We start from the raw sequence: 20275 nt of genomic DNA, 5'->3' as shown, positions 1-20275 counted from the left end.
TGGGGGCCATGTAGGGCTCTGTACTGTAGCTTCTTATCTGTCATGTCTGTTTATTATGTTTATTATTGTCATGTCCCTGCTTTTATTATATTTTACTGCTGCTCTTTAATTATTATTATTTATCTATTTTTTACTTAACATTTTCTATTTATTTTTTTTTATTTTTTTTCTTCTTAAAAACTGCATTGTTGGTTAAGGGCTTGTAAGTAAGCATTTCACTGTAATGTCTAGACATGTTGTATTCGGCGCATGTGGCAAATAACATTTGGTTTGATTTGGTGTTTGGAGTTCTGTTGCCCTGTTATGTGGACACTTGAATTTTCTTTTCCAGTTGAGTTGCCCTGGTCGTGTCAGTATACAGTAACTTTAAAGATCAACTGCACCATAAAACCAACTTCTCATTTGGAAAACAGCCTCTGGCATCGATATGAGTCAGAAACATTTATTATTCTACTGTCAAAATTAACTTTAAAGTGTAAACAGGATAATTTTGGTCATAAAGTCAGGGAGACAGCAACAGAAGGGGGGAGACAAGAGAGACAGCAACAGAAGAGGGCAGACAAGAGAGACAGCAACAGAAGGGGGAGACAAGAGAGACAGCAACAGAAGAGGGTAGACAAGAGAGACAGGAACAGAAGAGGGGAGACAAGAGAGACAGCAACAGAAGGGGGGAGACAAGAGAGACAGCAACAGAAGAGGGTAGATAAGAGAGACAGCAACAGAAGGGGGAGACAAGAGAGACAGCAACAGAAGAGGGGAGACAAGAGAGACAGCAACAGAAGGGGGAGACAAGAGAGACAGCAACAGAAGAGGGTAGACAAGAGAGACAGGAACAGAAGAGGGGAGACAAGAGAGACAGCAACAGAAGGGGGGAGACAAGAGAGACAGCAACAGAAGAGGGTAGATAAGAGAGACAGGAACAGAAGAGGGGAGACAAGAGAGACAGCAACAGAAGAGATGAGACAAGAGAGACAGCAACAGAAGAGGGTAGACAAGAGAGACAGCAACAGAAGAGGGGAGACAAGAGAGACAGCAACAGAAGAGGGGAGACAAGAGAGACAGCAACAGAAGAGGGGAGACAAGAGGGACAGCAACAGAAGAGGGGAGACAAGAGAGACAGCAACAGAAGAGGGGAGACAAGAGAGACAACAACAGAAGAGGGGAGACAAGAGAGACAGCAACAGAAGAGGGCAGACAAGAGAGACAACAACAGAAGCGGGGAGACAAGAGAGACAGCAACAGAAGACAGAGAAAGTAATGGAGAGAGGCAGAGGAGGGGAGAACACACAGTAGACTGTATCACTTAAAGCTGGTCTACAGATTATAATTACTGCACAGTGAGTGTGTGTGTGTGTGGGGGTGGGGTATGTGTGTGTGTGTGTGTGAGAGAGAGAGAGTAAATAATGGTAAAACAGTATTATATTGACAGTCATACAATGTCAAGTATTTCTTAAGTATAAGCATTCTCCATGATGAAATAATCTTAGGCCTACTATAATACAACATTGAAAACATGAAAACACGACTACATAACACCATTAAATACAGTTGGAAGGTAGTAACAACTATCAAACAGTTTCCATCAAACAGATAAACAACAAGTATTTAGATTTCTTGATGCTGCACTTTGCCGTTGCATTACCCATATACTTGTTTAAGGTCATACAAAGGCAGAGTTCAGTATCAGCATTTTAGGGGTCATAGGTCAGATCAGTGGTTATGGTTGATATGCACGGACATTTGCGTAGACTGCTCTTTGCCTTTGTAGGGCAGTAGTTCAGGTGGCTTCCCTTGCCCTTTAGTCTGCCTCCTGTCCCTCCTATCACCATGGAGACACCTTCCTGAAAACAATGACTCCATACTTCATGTCCTTAAAGATTAGAATGTTCCAATGTGGTTGGCCAAAAAGATGACAAGATAGATCACACATTCATCATTCAGGGTTACTATCAAACAGAAATGTCACATTTCTGGTTTGTCCATACCTTGTTTCCTGCTTGTAGCAGTGTGCGTTTACAGGAATCGTTCTCTCTAACTATAAGTCACATGATTTCATGAGAATATTTTTCTGCAGTAAGAGGGTAATACAAGTCAAGGTGTCCTTGGATCAACGTCAACAAGAGTTATAACCAGCTTTGTTAAATTAACTGTTGTAATTGCAAAAAAATATATATGTTTTTATTGTCAGATACACCGGATAGGTGCAGTGAAATGTGTTGTGTTACAGGGTCAGCCATAGTAGTACTGCACCCATGAAGCAAGTTAGTGTTAAGTGCCTTACTTAAGGGCACATCAACAGATTTACACATTGACGGCTCGGGTATTCAAACCTGCGACCTTTCAATTACTGGCCCAACGTTATAACCACTAGGCAATGTGACCATACCATACCAGGTCCCGCCCTAAAAGAAGACAATGTTTAAGTGTTCAAATGTAGTCCATGAAGAGGTATTAGGATTATGTGCACAGCTATTCTGCCGTACAATTGCAAACAGCTGCTACACATTTGGTCAAAGATGAGTTCAGACCTAAATCAGGCTTCGTAGTATCTGTTATATCTTGTGACAAAGTGTCCTGGTTCAATTATCTTCAGTTTCAGAGAAAATGGAGGGTCAAATTTGCTGTAACTACAAAATCCCAGTAAAAACCAAGAAAACAGCAGTAAGTGAGGTTACTGCCATCTGGCTTTGTTCCACCATGTTCTACTGCAGTTACTACGGTTTTCCTTGGTATTCTATCAGGCTCTGAGTTCAGGCCATCCTGACCATGACACTCACCCTCATACACTCCATGAGACAGCCAGTGATCCAGTTATCACCAGAATAAACATGGCACAATTCCGCGGATAATTTTGGTCATGAAGTCAGTCTTGTCCAAAACTGAGTTTAGTGAGACTTGTGGTTGTGACTGCATCACAACGTGAATGAAGGTTGCCCACATGCCCACACCAAGTAATAATCAATTCAGAATGCAACTGCATGCGACCCAATCGTAATGCCTGTGGTAAATTTGGGTTGACTTTGGATATCCCTATGGGGCTAGTTAGGGACCATCAGTAAATTACACCATGTACATGGGACAACATGTTAAAATTCCAATAGCTCCAAATTTGGATTGCAAAACTAAAGAGAAACATCAGACAAGACAAAGAGACAGCAACAGAAGAATAGGATATGATGGAGAGAGACACCAGACAAGACACAGAGACAGCAACAGAAGAATAGGATATGATGGAGAGAGACACCAGACAAGACACAGAGACAGCAACAGAAGAATATGATATGATGGAGAGAGACACCAGACAAGACACAGAGACAGCAACAGAAGAATAGGATATGATGGAGAGAGACACCAGACAAGACACAGAGACAGCAACAGAAGAATAGGATATGATGGAGAGACACCAGACAAGACACAGAGACAGCAACAGAAGAATAGGATATGATGGAGAGAGACACCAGACAAGACACAGAGACAGCAACAGAAGAATAGGATATGATGGAGAGACACCAGACAAGACACAGAGACAGCAACAGAAGAATAGGATATGATGGAGAGAGACACCAGACAAGACACAGAGACAGCAACAGAAGAATAGGATATGATGGAGAGAGACACCAGACAAGACATAGAGACAGCAACAGAAGAATAGGATATGATGGAGAGAGACACCAGACAAGATGAAAGACATCAATAGACGACACAGAGAAAGTGATAGAGAGACAGAGGAGGGGAGAACACACAGTAGACTATCACTAAAAGCTGATATAGGGATTATAATTACTGCACTGTGTGTGTGTGTGTGAGAGAGAGAGAGAGAGAGAGAGAGAGAGAGAGAGAGAGAGAGAGAGAGAGAGAGAGAGAGAGAGAGAGAGAGAGAGAGGGGGGGGGAGAGAGAGAGAGGGAGACAGAGACAGAGAGAGAGAGAGAGAGAGAGAGAGAGAGAGAGAGAGAGAGAGAGAGAGAGAGAGAGAGAGAGCGAGAGAGAGAGAGAGAGAGAGAGAGAGAGAGAGAGAGAGAGAGAGAGAGAGAGAGAGAGAGAGAGAGAGAGAGAGAAAGAGTGTTTAGGTACTGTGGGATTATTTAATCAGTTTGGCTCATTGGACAGGTCAGAGTCTATATTTGAAGTTCTTGAGTGGTTTTTGGCAATACACTGGTGATGTATTCCTGGATTTAGCTGTTGAAATTCCTTCCTGGACCCTCCTACTGGCTGTGGGCTAAGCCACCGATGTCTTCAAATCCTAGGGGAGACAGGAGCTGCTACTCCTGGGGAGAGAGGAGCTGCTACCCCTGGGGAGAGAGGAGCTGCTACCCCTGGGGAGAGAGGAGCTGTTACCCCTGGGGAGAGAGGAGCTGCTACCCCTGGGGAGAGAGGAGCTGTTACCCCTGGGGAGAGAGGAGCTGCTACCCCTGGGGAGAGAGGAGCTGCTACCCCTGGGGAGAGAGGAGCTGTTACCCCTGGGGAGAGAGGAGCTGCTACCCCTGGGGAGAGAGGAGCTGTTACCCCTGGGGAGAGAGGAGCTGTTACCCCTGGGGAGAGAGGAGCTGCTACCCCTGGGGAGAGAGGAGCTGCTACCCCTGGGGAGAGAGGAGCTGATACCCCTGGGGAGAGAGGAGCTGTTACCCCTGGGGAGAGAGGAGCTGCTACCCCTGGGGAGAGAGGAGCTGCTACCCCTGGGGAGAGAGGAGCTGATACCCCTGGGGAGAGAGGAGCTGTTACCCCTGGGGAGAGAGGAGCTGTTACCCCTGGGGAGAGAGGAGCTGCTACCCCTGGGGAGAGAGGAGCTGCTACCCCTGGGGAGAGAGGAGCTGATACCCCTGGGGAGAGAGGAGCTGCAATGAAGAGAGACGGTGACCCTGCTCGGGAAGAGCTTAATGACTGGTGATTGTTGGGGCACGTTTGGCAGGAGCTTCAGTGATGAAGACTGCTGAACTTGCTGATGTTTCACAATATGCCATGGCCGTCTCAGTCACCAGGTCTCAACCCAATGGAAGACAACCATCAACAAAACACTCAATTATGGAATTTCTTGTGGAAGAATGATGTCACATCCCTCCAATAGAGTTCAAGATACTTTTTTTTTTTTTTTCTTTTTTCAACCTTGACAATAAACATGTTAATGAACCACAAACACTTGATGTTTAGGGATGGCACACACATAGGGAGACAGTTTGCGTTGCTTCCCACATATGCACCTAGGAAGATGTAGTGTTTCTCAACCTGTCATTTTACATAATGTTGCAAGACACATACCATCAAATGAATCCATAGACTTTTGTCCATATTTACAGAAGGCTGTCATTTCACAAATTGTTCCTATATTGAAAGGACATAGGGAAAATAAAGTCAAACATTTCAATACAAAATAATAAAAACAATCACAGCATTACTCAGTCTTAATGTATTTTAACCATATTAACCTGTTTAATCAAATTGTTTTCATTTGGAACACTAAATCAGAACTACATTTGGAGTTCCAGACACTTGTAGAATGTATGCCAAGGCACATTGTAAGAGCTATAAAGAGACAGGGAGTGTGAGAGAGAACAGGTAGAACCTGATATGGAAATGAGCAGAACAAACTAAAGGAACTTTCCACCACCGAATGATCATTCCAGACTCTACTTCTATTGAGAGACATAGAAAAGGTAAGACGACGATTGTTATGATATTAATATAGTTGATGATATTGTTATGTGTATTAATATAGTTGATGATATTGTTATGTGTATTAATATAGTTGATGATATTGTTATGTGTATAATATAGTTTATGATATTGTTATGTTTATTAATATAGTTGATGATATTGTTATGTGTATTAATATAGTTGATGATATTGTTATGTGTATTAATATAGTTGATGATATTGTTATGTGTATTAATATAGTTGATGATATTGTTATGTGTATTCATATAGTTGATGATATTGTTATGTGTATTAATATAGTTGATGATATTGTTATGTGTATTAATATAGTTGATTATATGTTTTGTGGACAGTGTTATAATAGGCCTACTCTCCTTAACATGTTTTGGATATAAATTAGATGCGTGGGGTGAATTCGTTCTGTTTCCATCTGAGTGCCCCAGGGTGATCACTCCTACACTATCTAGAATCTAAAAGGGTTCTTTGGCTGTCCCCATAGGAGAACCCTTTGTAGAACCCTTTTTGGTCCTAGGTAGAACCCTTTTGGGTTCCATGAAGAATCCTTTCCACAGAGGGTTCTACATGGAAGCCAGAAGGGTTCTACCTGGAACCCAAAAGCGTTCTCCTATGGGGACAGCCAGAGGACCCTTTTGGAACTCTTTTTTCTAAGAGTGTACTGTATCATAGGTCTATAGACTTGTCTTCTCAAAACAGGCTTAAAACACAACAAGCAACAACATTTTCTCTTTCTAATCTACTGTTAACTCTTTTCACTCAGGAAGGTATTTCGTGAGAAAGAGAGACAAATAAATACAGTGGAAAGACTAACAACAACTTACACTTCCTCGAAACAGGTTGTGTGTGTTCATTAGTGCCCACCGTAGCAAAACGTTTGGCAACAGAAACCGTTTAGGTCACGTTGGACAGCGTTTGGAGTAAACTGTTTATGCAACATTTTAAAACTGTTGGCTGCGGAGTCAACTAATGAATACGACCCAGGTAGTAGCCTACAACTCGGCTGTTGATGCCTGCCTCATGCTGAAACCTGAACTTAGCCTGAGGGGTGTACTATGATGCAAGCTAGATATACTGGTTAAAACCGATTTGTAGGTGATCAATCCTGCTACTGATAACCACTGTGAACTGATCTGAACCGGTTTAGGCTGGTCATCTAGGATATGTAGGCTATAGCTGAGGTATAGACCTCCATCTGCATATCACTAACAAACCACTATAGTATATTATAACCTAGCCTACTTTACATAATATAAATCTCTTACTTGTTGCAAAAAACCTTTCTGTACGGATCTGATCCCCCTCAGATCAATCATGTCCATTTTAACCCTTCTGTCTACATTCTCAGATACGTTTAGAAAAGAACAGATTGAAAGAAATAGTCTACTTTTAATAAATACACATTAGCCTAAGAGAGTGGAAGGGCTGAGAGGAATGTGGCCTTGTGTTGCTGCACTGTTTATAACTACCTTAACAAACAGTAACAGGGAGATGAGGTGAAAGATATCAGTCACGACTACATGTTGTTACAGGCTTTGGTATTTCCATTTATATTTTGAGGTTGGACGTTAGCACGTTGGCCGCACCTCTTGGCGCCACCTCAATAGACAGTATGCTTATGCCTGTGCTGGCTTGTCATCTCTTTAGTCAGAAGGGTTCCATCTGTTATGTGATATTGAAGAGCAGCTGGTCCAGTGTTCTGGTTGGCCTTAGAGATGTTAGAAGACTGGCACCTCTTTGTAGCTCTGCTTCTTTAAGTTGATGAACAAAGTCTTTCTGTCTTGTATCTCCCAGGATTTGGTTTGGTCTGGTTTGGTCTGGTTTGGTTTGGTCTGGTTTGGTTTGGTTTGGTTTGGTTTGGTCTGGTCTGGTTTGGTTTGGTCTGGTTTGGTTTGGTCTGGTTTGGTCTGGTCTGGTCTGGTTTGGTTTGGTTTGGTTTGGTCTGGTTTGGTCTGGTTTGGTCTGGTTTGGTCTGGTTTGCTCCACTTGTTTTTTTACTCCATATTGTAAGTTGGAGGGTTTTTATTTCAGATGTCCTCGTCTGGAGCCACTTCAATGGGCACTCATGGTGGGTGTCTTTTAGGTACCACTTTCTTGTTGCTAGTCAACATTCAGTGGACACTAGGGATTGGACGATTAATACCGGAGCTATGATGCACCGTTGCAGTTTTCAAAGCACTACTGATTCGACACAACGTATCAATGCTTGTATCAAAGTAACAATACTACGTGATGATGACGGTCGAAGCTTCGGACATCACACTACCATCTGACAGATGTCAGAAGAGCACTGACCTCTGCTGGAAGCTTTGTGTTTTTATCTATACAGAACAAAAATATAAACACAACATGTAAAGTGTTGGTCCCATGTTTCATGAGCTGAAATAAAATATTCCAGAAATGTTCCATATGAACATAAAAACACATTTCTCTCAGATTTTGTGCACAATTTTGTTAACATCCTTGTTAGTGAGCATTTATCCGTTGCCAAGATAATGCATCCACCAGACAGGGGTGGAATATCAAGCAGCAGATTAAACAGCATGATCATTACACAGGTACACCTTGTGCTGGTGACAATAAAAGGCCACTCGGAAATGTGCAGTTTTGTCAAAAAACACAATGCCACAGATGTCTCAGGTTTTGAGGGAGCGTGCCATTGGCATGCTGACTGCAGGAATGTCCACCAGAGCTGTTGCCAGAGAATTACATTGGTGTCAGAAGTGGAATGGCGGTTGTGAGGTCATCAGAACGCACGGCCCGGACATGTGAGTTGTCGACTTCCTGGTCGGAGGGGGCAGTGTGAGCCACATTCCAATTCCCACCATGTGGGTTAACCCTATTGGTGCGATGCGTAGGTTGTTTGCCTTTTACACGTGCAACCTGGGTTCGCTTCCCTGACCCGCTGTTTGCTACATTGGTGTCAGAAGTAGTATGGTGTCTGTGAGGCCATCAGAATGCACGGCCCGGATGTGTGAGGGGTCTGAGTAGTCGAAGCACAGGACTTGCTTTTATAGGGGGCAGTGTGAGCCAGGTTACAATTCCCATCGCAGCAATAGGTTTAACCCTATTGCCGCGATGCTTTGGGTGTTTGCCTTTTTCGCCAGTGACCTGGGTTCACTGCCCTGCCCCACTGTTTTCTACAATATTAATATCACAGGCTACCCAACGTCCGTTGAACAAAGAGACACAACAATATGAGTGAAAGGATTTTAGGATAATATCAGTAAGTGTTGATTTAAAGATGTCTTCTGGGTTCAGCCTTCTAGCTTCTTTTATCAATTGGGTGAAATATAACAAATGACATGGCCTCAGAGTTGGGAGATAACCAGTCACAGTTTAAATCACTATGACAACCATTTCATTATTTCCCCAGAGCAGCAAGGAAATCTAGAGACTCAACCTTTGCAGAATCAGAATCACCTTTATTCGCCAAGTACATTTGCACATACATATGTAGGATCTTAATTTGAGCCAGTTTGCTACAGCAGGAAAATATTCCTGCAGCAACAGGAAATGTGAATTATTATGTGAATTATAATTAATGGATATTTTTGTAGCGGTTGATACATTTCTATTAAGGGAAACGCAAGTCTGACATTTCTAAGTGGAAATTACAAACTTCAGAAGCCTTTTAAAACCTCAAATACACTACAAGTTTTACATTTCCTGCATTGCTGGAAAGTTATTCTGCAGTGGGGGGTGATCAAATTAAGATCCTACATCTGTACACATAAATCTACATGGTGATAGTGACAGACAACATTTAGAGACAGAATACAGACAGTAGAGTTTACACAAATGTCTGTACAACATTATACACAACTAGGAAGAGTGAGCATAGAGCTATAAGAGAATGAACAGTGGATATACAGATATACAGTACAGTGGGAATACAGTTGGTATACAGATATACAGTACAGTGGGAATACAGTTGATATACAGATATACAGTACAGTGGGTATACAGTTGGTATACAGATATACAGTACAGTGCGAATACAGTTGGTATACAGATATACAGTACAGTGGGAATACAGTTGATATACAGATATACAGTACAGTGGGTATACAGTTGATATACAGATATACAGTACAGTGGGAATACAGTTGGTATACAGATATACAGTACAGTGGGAATACAGTTGATATACAGATATACAGTACAGTGGGAATACAGTTGATATACAGATATACAGTACAGTGGGAATACAGTTGATATACAGATATACAGTACAGTGGGAATACAGTTGATATACAGATATACAGTACAGTGGGAATACAGTTGATATATAGATATACAGTACAGTGGGTATACATATACAGGACCAGAATAAATATATCTAAGAGAGATTAACAGAGTGCTAATGCAGTATAGTTCAGTTATTTAGTGTACAGTTCAGAGATGGCTTGATGTGGTGTGCAGCATAGAGTGTATAGTCCCTTAGTCTCTATGGACCAGATGGTAGTGTACAGTTCAGAGATGGCTTGATGTGGTGAGCAGCGTAGAGTGTATAGTCCTTTAGTCTCTATGGGCCAGATGGTAGTGTACAGTTCAGAGATGGCTTGATGTGGTGAGCAGCATAGAGTGTATAGTCATTTAGTCTCTATGGGCCAGATGGTAGTGTACAGTTCAGAGATGGCTTGATGTGGTGTGCAGCATAGAGTGTATAGTCCTTTAGTCTCACTGGGCCAGATGGTCGGTTGGTCAGGAACACAACATGGGGAAAGAAACTGTTCAGATGGGTCTATAACATCCAATCACATAGGTTTACAGCAGCTGACCGTTGCAACGTTTTTGCTAATAACTCAAACTGCCTTATTTAGATAAAGACATAATCTCTGTACAGATGTAGGATCTTAATGTGATCACCCAGTTGCAGGAGAACTGAAACTTGTAGTGTATTTGAGTGTATTAAGCTTTAAAAAAGGTTTCTGAAGATGATCAATTCCACTTTTCTATTAAAAGAATTGTTCATTAATTATAATCCACATAATAATTCAAATGTCCTGTTGCTGCTGGATTCTTTTCCTGCTGTAGCAAACTGGCTAAAATTAAGATCCTACATCTGTAGCAATACACCACTCTTTGATGTACATGGCTATATCAGGATTGACTTTTGACCATTTGACATCTTTTATTTACTGTTGTTTAGGCTGGTTGAATGAGTCGCCTATAAAAGCTACTTCATCTGCAAGAGAACAGGCGGCTGCACCAGCGACTGTAAGAAGTTATGTGATTTCCCCATATGAACGTGAAAGTAAGTGTGTAGCCTACGCAGTTACACAATGGCTGTTGAAACTGTGGCACGTATTTCTCGGTAACATTAGAAGTCGGATGAATGTGTTGATATGTAGGAAAGACGGGCAGACTCTCGTAGGTCTAGGCTAAACTACAAACTATTAGGGCCTACATAAAGCTGGCCCAACAGCAGAGTCCCAACAGCAGAGTCCCGACAGTAGAGTCCCAACAGCAGAGTCCCAACAGCAGAGTCCCAACAGCAGAGTCCCAACAGCAGAGTCCCAACAGCAGAGTCCCAACAGCAGAGTCCCAACAGCAGAGTCCCAACAGCAGAGTCCCAACAGCAGAGTCCCAACAGCTGTCCTATCATTTCTCTTCATTATTTATCTTCATATGACAAGGATTAAAAAGGATTTGCCTGTAGATTGTCGACTTGATTCATGATGATGACTGCTGGCTAAGATTTTGAAAGTATGATGTTGACATGATCAGTCCAATCAAAGCTACTGTAGATATAATGTGATTTGAGGTCATTTTATCTGTTGGCCAATGACCTTCTTGGATGGGCACTTCTAATGTAACTCTATGGCAGCACCCAAGGGGCTTGCATTTTCTAGCTCTACCCTTAGACTTGGCGGTGACGTAGTGTCCCCATGAATGACAGAACACTGAGCCAATCACGGCACAGCGCTCCGTATTTTCTTCTGTCTTACCCCACCACCACAGAAAGCACTGAGCTAGGCTGAAACACCGGCATTTTGGAGCTGCCTTACTCAAGAAAACAAAAAGGAGACCATGTTTGTATGCGGCTTTATTAACTCAATGATATATATATTTATTTATTTTTACATTTTTTGCAAACTGATATGTGACATGTATTAATGCCAAAATAACATGCAAAACAGGAAAGGCCACCTGCCCTGAATAACGGGTTGCTGGTTGAGAGAATGCCAAGAGTGTGCAAAGCTGTCATCAAGGCAAAGGGTGGCTATTTGAAGAATCTCAAATATTAAATATATTTTGATTTGTTTAACACTTTTTTGGTTACTACATGATTCTATATGTGTTATTTCATAGTTTTGATGTCTTCACTATTATTCTACAATGTAGAAAATAGTAAAAATAAAGACAAACCCTTGAATGAGTGTGTGTTCTAAAACTTTTGACCGGTAGTGTATATATTTTTTACGTTGTTAGCGAACTGATATGTGACATGTATTAATGCCACAAAAACATGCAAAACAGGAAAGGCCACCTGCCCTGAATGACGGGTCGCCACTGGCTGAGGTATAGACCTTGATCTGCTTTACACAAAAAAATAAACTGTTATACATTATAACCTAGCCGACTTTAAATTATAAAGAATCTCTTAATTGTTGCAAAAAACCTTTCTGTATAGATCACTGATCCCCCCCAGATCAATCAAGCCTGTTTTAGCCCTTCTGTCTACATTCTCAGATACATTTAGAAAAGAACAGATTCAAAAATAATAAATGGCCGACTTTTAATGAATACAAATAAGGGTGTGACATGGCCATGGTGAAGAGATGTCACAACTACATATTCATGTGATTGCATTAAATCACCTGACTGTTTCGATATGTCTGTTAGTAAATGTTGTGTAAGAGATAATTAATAAATTATAACAATTCACATTCAAGAATTACTGTGTTAACTACAACCAACATGTTGGATCTCTGTTTAGGGGTCAGTGGTCTAAAATGAGTCTCTCTGGGGAGAGAGAGGAGGGGGGCCCTGCCTCTAAAATGAGTCTCTCTGGGGAGAGAGAGGAGGGGGGTCCTGCCTCTAAAATGAGTCTCTCTGGGGAACATGACACCAAAGCTAAGAGGTGAGATGACAATTTTGTTTAAGAATTATTAAGAGTTTATTTCCTAAATGCTATTTCCACAATTTTTCACATGTGTTTTTTAGTCAGAAATGGTTGCTTATGGGTACCTTCAATATTACTGTTCTCAGATGTTTAATTAATAGATTTTAAATGTATATCATTATTATTATTATTATTATTGCAAAACGCTATATATCCATTGTTTAGCTGAAATTGAATGTTCGTATCCTGTATATTTGACTGTATTATCTGGTTGTCTCACCTAGCTATCTTAAGATGAATGCACTTACTGTAAATCGCTCTGGGTAAGAGCATCTGCTAAAGCATCTGCTAAACTGCCCTGAATGACAGGTCGCCACTGCTCCAAAGCAATTACATGTTGCACAGGAACCACTGACTCGCTGCATGTTTATATTATCAAGACACCTGCTGGTACCTCTTAACTGGTTAGGACAGCTCATGAGGTGTCCTAAATATCTGCCAACTAGGTGGGACACTTATGAATAAAGAGGCTTCATGCATAGCTTTAATTTATACCCATAAGAGTAGGACTAAAATGGCTTTATTCTCAGCACTTATACGACACATTTTCTACTCTGAGACGCTTTTTGGATATGGGCCCAGATCTCAAAATATTGTAACGACCCAGTATTAAATGAGTCTGTCTGGGGAGAGAGAGGACCAATTTTTCTACTCTGAGACGCTTTTTGGATACGTGCCCAGATCTCAAAATCTTGTTTTAAAAAACGATTTTCTTTTGTTTGACATAATAAATAAAATAATATTACTAATGTACCCGACTTTAAAGACTGGGTGTAGTTTATTATGTGGCACTGCTCATGTCCGCGTTCTGGAACTGTCCGCGTCCCCGTACAGAACTGTCCGCGTCCACGTACGGTTTGGCGCCAAGCATATTGTCCAGTTACGCGCAGAGTGGGCTGAGGTGATGTTGGGGAACAACGATGGAGTTCGTTACAGTGTTGAGACGCCGAAGTTTTTGTTCAATTTGCTTTTTTTGCGTAATGGTCAGTGACAGTATGAGTGTAGCCAGATCCTTTTCACTCGCTATTCTTGTTTAATTGTGTGGTTCACCGGATTCGTTATCATCCTCGAGGGACAGACGAATGACCTGCTTGCTAGCCAAGCTAGTCGGTACAGCTAGCTAAGCTAGCTACTCTTTACCAGCAGCATCCTAGTTATCCTAGCTACCACTACATCATCACCGGCTGCCTGCATTTCTTGTGGACCGATGGAGCTCCCTGGTTGTTTCTTCCACCTGTTAAATACCGTGGAGGGCTTCTCCCTCTCTCGTTGACGGATGCTGGCTACCTACCATCCCTCTGTCCGGTTCTCCTCTCTTCACTAGATGGACGGTAACTTTAGTGTTTAATCCCTCTGTGTCCAAGGACTGAACTTTTGAATATTATTTTCGGGGCGCCTCAAGTGACATTTTTTACAACCTTTATTTCTGATAAAATTAGTTCATTGCATCCGCCATGGAGCCCAGTTTCATAATATTACCTTCTGTCCCTGGTTATGAAGTAATCGCGAAAAAACAAGCCTTATGTTTGGCCATTTTTCACACTACCAGCTCCTATTAGTTCTACTGAGATCCGTGACACCGACTCGCCTTCAGAACGTTCTATTCCCAGCCCATTGTTCTGCGTCACAATGCCAGCTTCACTATTGTTATCAATGAGACCTGCCTGCGTTAACCCTGTAGGTTTACCTCAGGTAACTTATTATTAACAAGGTTACAGCTACTTGGTGAGCGTTAACCCTGTAGGTTTACCTCAGGTAACTTATTATTAACAAGGTTACGGCTACTTGGTGAGTGTTAACCCTGTAGGTTTACCTCAGGTAACTTATTATTAACAAGGTTACGGCTACTTGGTGAGCGTTAACCCTGTAGGTTTACCTCAGGTAACTTATTATTAACAAGGTTACAGCTACTTGGTGAGCGTTGACCCTGTAGTTTTACCTCAGGTAACTTATTATTACCAAGGTTACAGCTACTTGGTGAGCATTAACCCTGTAGGTTTACCTCAGGTAACTTATTATTAACAAGGTTACAGCTACTTGGTGAGCGTTACCCCTGTAGGTTTACCTCAGGTAACTTATTATTAACAAGGTTACGGCTACTTGGTGAGCGTTAACCCTGTAGGTTTACCTCAGGTAACTTATTATTAACAAGGTTATGGCTACTTGGTGAGCGTTAACCCTGTAGATTTACCTCAGGTAACTTATTATTAACAAGGTTATGGCTACTTGGTGAGCGTTAACCCTGTAGGTTTACCTCAGGTAACTTATTATTAACACAGTTACGGCTACTTGGTGAGCGCGCACACTGTTCACCTGAGTACATGTTGTGGTCAACTATAGTGAGGTGAGACATAGTTTAAGAGGCGATGGCTGGTGGATAGCCATCAAACATAAAAAAAATTCTGGTCATGGTTAACCATATATGTTTTTTAAAAAAAGTGTACAATCTAAACAAAACGCATGTCCCTGTCCTCTTTTTCAAGATGTGGCCGATTTAAACAGCCAGAAGACATTTTTTAATTAAGAAATAACAATTTTTTTCACAACTTGTTGTTTCTAAGTGGCTGCTGGGTAATTTGAAATGCATCGAACTCTTCGTTCGTAGGCATCAAATTGAGTGAATGCTGCGCAGGTTCACTGAGTTGCAAACCAAATGGGTATAATGGGGTGATTGTTGTCTAATCGGGTGGTCTAGCTAATGGATTTGTAGAACTGACGCAGTTGCCTAGCAAGTGTCATGAATGAGTTATATAGTACCCACATACGGCCACAAGGAGGAGCAAGAGTGCCATAAACCCATACTGTTTTTTGCCATATAAACCCTAAACCTAACAATCAATCAAATGTATTTATAAAGCTCTTTTTACACCAGCAGATGTCACAAAGTGCTATACAGAAACGCTTACCCTACTTATAACCTATTTTAGCTGTAACCCTAACCCCTAATTCTAGGGTAGGGTAGCCTAGAACACTTTTAGAAACTATTTTAGTAATAATATTATCTTAGTAAATACAATTATAGTATTAGATAGCGTTTTGATTATTTTGTTGTTATTTTATTATATGTATAATAGCAAGACAGAACACTTGATAAATAAGACACATTTGTTTTATTTTTCAAATGTGGTTTGAATTGGGTGACCTAGTAACCTCTGTGTGAAAGTCCAGCAATTGGCGTGGGGCAGGTTTGAGACTGATCTAATACACTTTATTTCTCAGCTGCCTCACCAACGTCTGTACGTGAATTAATAACTTTTAATTGCTAAATATTTCCAATAGATGGCAGCATAAGACCACGAAGCATCAGTTATAGGCTACAAGCAGCAATATGATTGACATAAAATAGCATGCAACCAAATACTATATGTCCCATGATTTTCTAAAATGGTCACTCATTACTTTAGTTAGCTATATATCTCGTATTAGGCCTGTGATGCTTTTGGAAGAGCAATTAAATAGTGACTATAGCAGGTGTTGAACCCCTGGTAAATAATCACTAGTCAGATGCTCCAATCTCAACCCTAGTATACATGCATTTTTAAATATCTAATATTGCGATTAAACAACCTCGGAATAGATAAGACGAGTGCGTCTTCCAGCCCGCCAATGAATTACATCATGCAACCCTCCCAGTTAGCAAATGTACCTCAACATGCCCCTCGCTTGTGCTAGAAGGCAGAGTGCTCGCTGCTGGTTGATGAATCTGACAATGAATGTACTAGGAAAATACGTTTTTCTCTACCAGAGGTGACTAAATTAATGTTCAGGCTTATTGATAATCATTATAGTAATGAAGTATGATTTCAAAACATGAGTAAAAAAACTGGTAATAATAAACATGAATCATCATTATATTATTTCACAGTAATCTGTTAAATGCTTTTTCAGTCGTTCCTCTTGCGTTAGCAGTGTGGAAAGGGACAGTAAAAAGCGTGTGCAGGAGTTTTCCTGTGAGGGGGATTGGTGGTGTATCCAGGGAGAAAACTAAACTAACCTTCTGAAATGTCATTTGTGGTCTTATGCTGCCATCTATTGGAATTATTTAGCAACTGCAGTAGTACTGAATAAAGTATATCCTTACTAAAGTAGTAATTAATTAATTAGTTAATTTTACCACTTACAACCATAAAATAACAATTTATAGCATAACAAACAATGAAACTGACATAAACCAAAAACACCATACCTTTAGTTAACTATATATATATATATATATATATATATATATACTATTTATTTAGATGGGTGACATTATCTGCCAAAGTAACACCACTGTAGATAAAGAAGAGCTCTCCAGTAGGTGTACCACAACTTTCAAAGATCATTTTCTCAAAATTGAGGTTACAAGTTTATCATCTTTCAAAGCAGAATTACTTTCCCATTGTTCCTCAACTATAGTGTATGATCTGAGAGTGAGGCAGAGATATATATTATTACTGTGTAAAACCTAGCAGTACTACTTATTTCTCTGTGAGTGAGTCAGATGTATAGAAAATTGCACAAAAAAAACATGATTATTTGTCTCTTTGAAATGAAACCATCAATTGATAGATTTTAAAGAAATACATGTCTGTCATTGAACAATCGCATACCATGATTAGCTACTGAAAAAACACCAATCTCTTTCATCATTTCTTGAAACAATAAAAGCTAATTTACGAACATTTCTGAAAATGGATATATAGCGTTTTGGAATGAAACTCTTCTTATGATTCCCCATCTGAGCTCAGAGTAGATGAGAGATGTAATGTTTGTCTCTGTTGTGTTGAAGTCCAATCAAGCAGGAGAGACCAGCCTCCCCTGTACCCAGCTGTGTGTCCATGAAGAGTGACAAGTCTATGAGTCGTCCTATACAGTTTAGAGAGGGATACTTTTCTAGTGAACAAAGGTAAGAAGAACTCATGGGTCATGGTCAGTGAGTTAAACAACACTGTCTCTAGTCATTTCTCCTCTCCCTTTTTCCCATTTATTTTTGTTGTTTTCATAATCCATAGGCTAATTCATAGTCCTGAAACAATATTAAACAAACACAACATTCCCTCCCTGTGTGTGTGTGTGTGTGTGTGTGTGTGTGTGTGTGTGTGTGTGTGTGTGTGTGTGTGTGTGTGTGTGTGTGTGTGTGTGTGTGTGTGCACTCCCTGGATGAGGAGATGTAATCTCATGTTTTGTCCACAGAAACCAACATGAGAGATCAGAGTCAGAGATTCTCAGTGGTCAGTCTTCCCAGAGTCATCAAACAGACCTGGCCTCCATATTCAGTGTATGTGGTCCTGTTATGTACATTTGTTTTTGTTTACCTCAAGTAAAGTTGATCTGTCAATCATTCATTCATGTGTTAATGAGAAAGCATTTAGTCTCTTGCTTAACTTATTTACTTGATTTATTTCAGTTGGTTGAAGAGAATATTATGACATTTGTGAAGAACGAGCTGAAGATGTTCAAGAGGATTCTTAGTCCAGAACTCCCAGAAGGCTTTGAGAGTCAGAAGCAGGATAAGGAAGTGGTGGATGCTGAAGATGAGAAGCAGGAGAGCAGTGCCAGAGAGGGGGCTCTGAAGATCACACTGCACGTCCTGAGGAAAATGAACCAGAAGGAGCTTGCTGACACACTGGAGAAAAGTAAGAGCTGTCTGCCTCATGTTGAATGCTGTTTTAGAACATTTAAAAGCTGTAGCTAAAGTACAGCTAAAGTAGCTGTGTAACTCAATGATATTGTAGCAGCCTTAACACAACACCTAGCGACCTCATCAAGTAGCAGCAGGGATGTGTTGTGGTGATTAATTTAGAGAGAGAGAGAGAGAGAGAGAGAGAGAGAGAGAGAGAGAGAGAGAGAGAGAGAGAGAGAGAGAGAGAGAGAGAGAGAGAGAGAACATTAATAATACCATCAATAATGATATAAATCAGTCACACCAGTCTGTAATGCATTATGAAAACAGTTAAGAGAATAAATGATTGCAATTTAAACTTTAGAAAACATCCTTACAATACTGTAGGCATTAAAACAGACGTAATGTTAATATCCTCTGTGTTATTTCTTCATTCAGATGAGCTTGCTGTGATTTGCCAACGTGAACTCAAATCTAATCTAAAGAAGAAGTTTCAATGTGTATTTGAGGGGATCGCTAAACAAGGAAACCCAACACTTCTCAATAAGATCTACACAGAGCTCTACATCACAGAGGGTGGAAAAGGAGAGGTCAATAATGAACATGAGCTGAGACAGATTGAGACAACAACCAGGAAACAAGCAAGACCAGAGACTGCAATCAAATGTAACGACATCTTCAGACCCTTAACTGGACAAGACAAACTTATCAGAACTGTGCTGACAAAGGGAGTCGCTGGCATTGGAAAAACAGTCTCTGTGCAGAAGTTCATTCTAGACTGGGCTGAAGGAATAGCAAATCAGGATGTCCAATTTGTATTTTCATTCCCTTTTCGGGAGCTGAATTTGATGAAAGGGGACAATCACACTTTCATTGAACTTCTCAATCACTTCTCAATGGAAACCAAAGAATCAAGAATCTCCAACTATGACAAGTACAAAGTTCTGTTCATCTTTGATGGTCTGGATGAGTGCCGACTGCCCCTAGACTTCCAGAAGAACAAGATCTGTTGTGACGTCACAGAGTCAACCTCAGTGGATGTTCTGCTGACAAATCTCATCAAGGGAAATCTGCTTCCCTCTGCTCTCCTCTGGATAACTACCCGACCTGCAGCAGCCAATAAGATCCCTTCAGGGTGTGTTGACCAGGTGACAGAGGTACGAGGGTTCAATGACCCACAGAAGGAGGAGTACTTCAGGAAGAGATTCAGTGATGAGGACCTGGCCAGCAGAATCATCTCACATATAAAGACATCAAGGAGCCTCCACATCATGTGCCATATTCCAGTCTTTTGTTGGATTTCTGCAACAGTCCTTGAACACATGTTGAGTACAGACAAGAGAGAAGAGATGCCCAAGACTCTGACTGAGATGTACTCACACCTTGTGGTGTTTCATACCAAACAGAAGAATGAAAAGTATCTTGGGAAAGAAGAGACATTTCCACACTGGAATAAAGAGAGCATTCTGTCACTGGGAAAACTTGCTTTTCAACAGCTTGTTGAGGGCAATCTAATTTTCTATGAAGAAGACCTGAAAGAGGCTGGCATTGATGTCAATGAAGCCTCAGTGTACTCAGGATTGTGCACACAGCTCTTTAAAGAGGAATGTGTGCTGTACCAGGACAAGGTGTACTGCTTCGTGCATCTGAGCATTCAGGAGTTTCTGGCTGCTGTATATGTGTTCCTCTCATTCATCAACAACAATGAGAATCTAATGGCCAAACCTCAATCAACGTCCAGTAACTTTTCTGTGAGGATCAGACACACGCGTAAAGTTACCTTCTACAAGAGTGCTGTGGATAAAGCCTTACAAAGTGAGACAGGAAACCTGGACCTGTTCCTCCGATTCCTTCTGGGCCTCTCACTGGAGTC

The 20275-nt window shown here is 41.0% G+C and overlaps 1 protein-coding gene across 1 annotated transcript in view; it reads left to right on the top strand.

Moving 5' to 3' along the window:
• Positions 1 to 12615: 12615 nt before the first annotated feature.
• LOC311126567 (NLR family CARD domain-containing protein 3-like) overlaps positions 12616 to 20275 on the top strand; it is a 12139-nt gene continuing 4479 nt past the window's right edge. The window contains exons 1-5 of the mRNA XM_084200559.1: positions 12616 to 12755; positions 17569 to 17685; positions 17973 to 18057; positions 18187 to 18415; positions 18841 to 20275. The exon at positions 18841 to 20275 is cut by the window's right edge and continues 360 nt beyond it. Coding sequence (XP_084056685.1) covers positions 12628 to 12755; positions 17569 to 17685; positions 17973 to 18057; positions 18187 to 18415; positions 18841 to 20275 — 1994 coding nt within the window. The 5' untranslated portion in view covers positions 12616 to 12627. The remainder of the gene's footprint in view (positions 12756 to 17568; positions 17686 to 17972; positions 18058 to 18186; positions 18416 to 18840) is intronic.

The sequence above is a fragment of the Coregonus lavaretus genome, assembly GCF_964263955.1.
Source record: "Coregonus lavaretus genome assembly, contig: HAP1_SCAFFOLD_458, whole genome shotgun sequence".
Lineage (NCBI taxonomy): Eukaryota > Metazoa > Chordata > Actinopteri > Salmoniformes > Salmonidae > Coregonus > Coregonus lavaretus.
The sequence above is the reverse complement of the archived record's forward strand: the minus strand, read 5'-3'. Positions and strand labels throughout refer to the sequence as shown.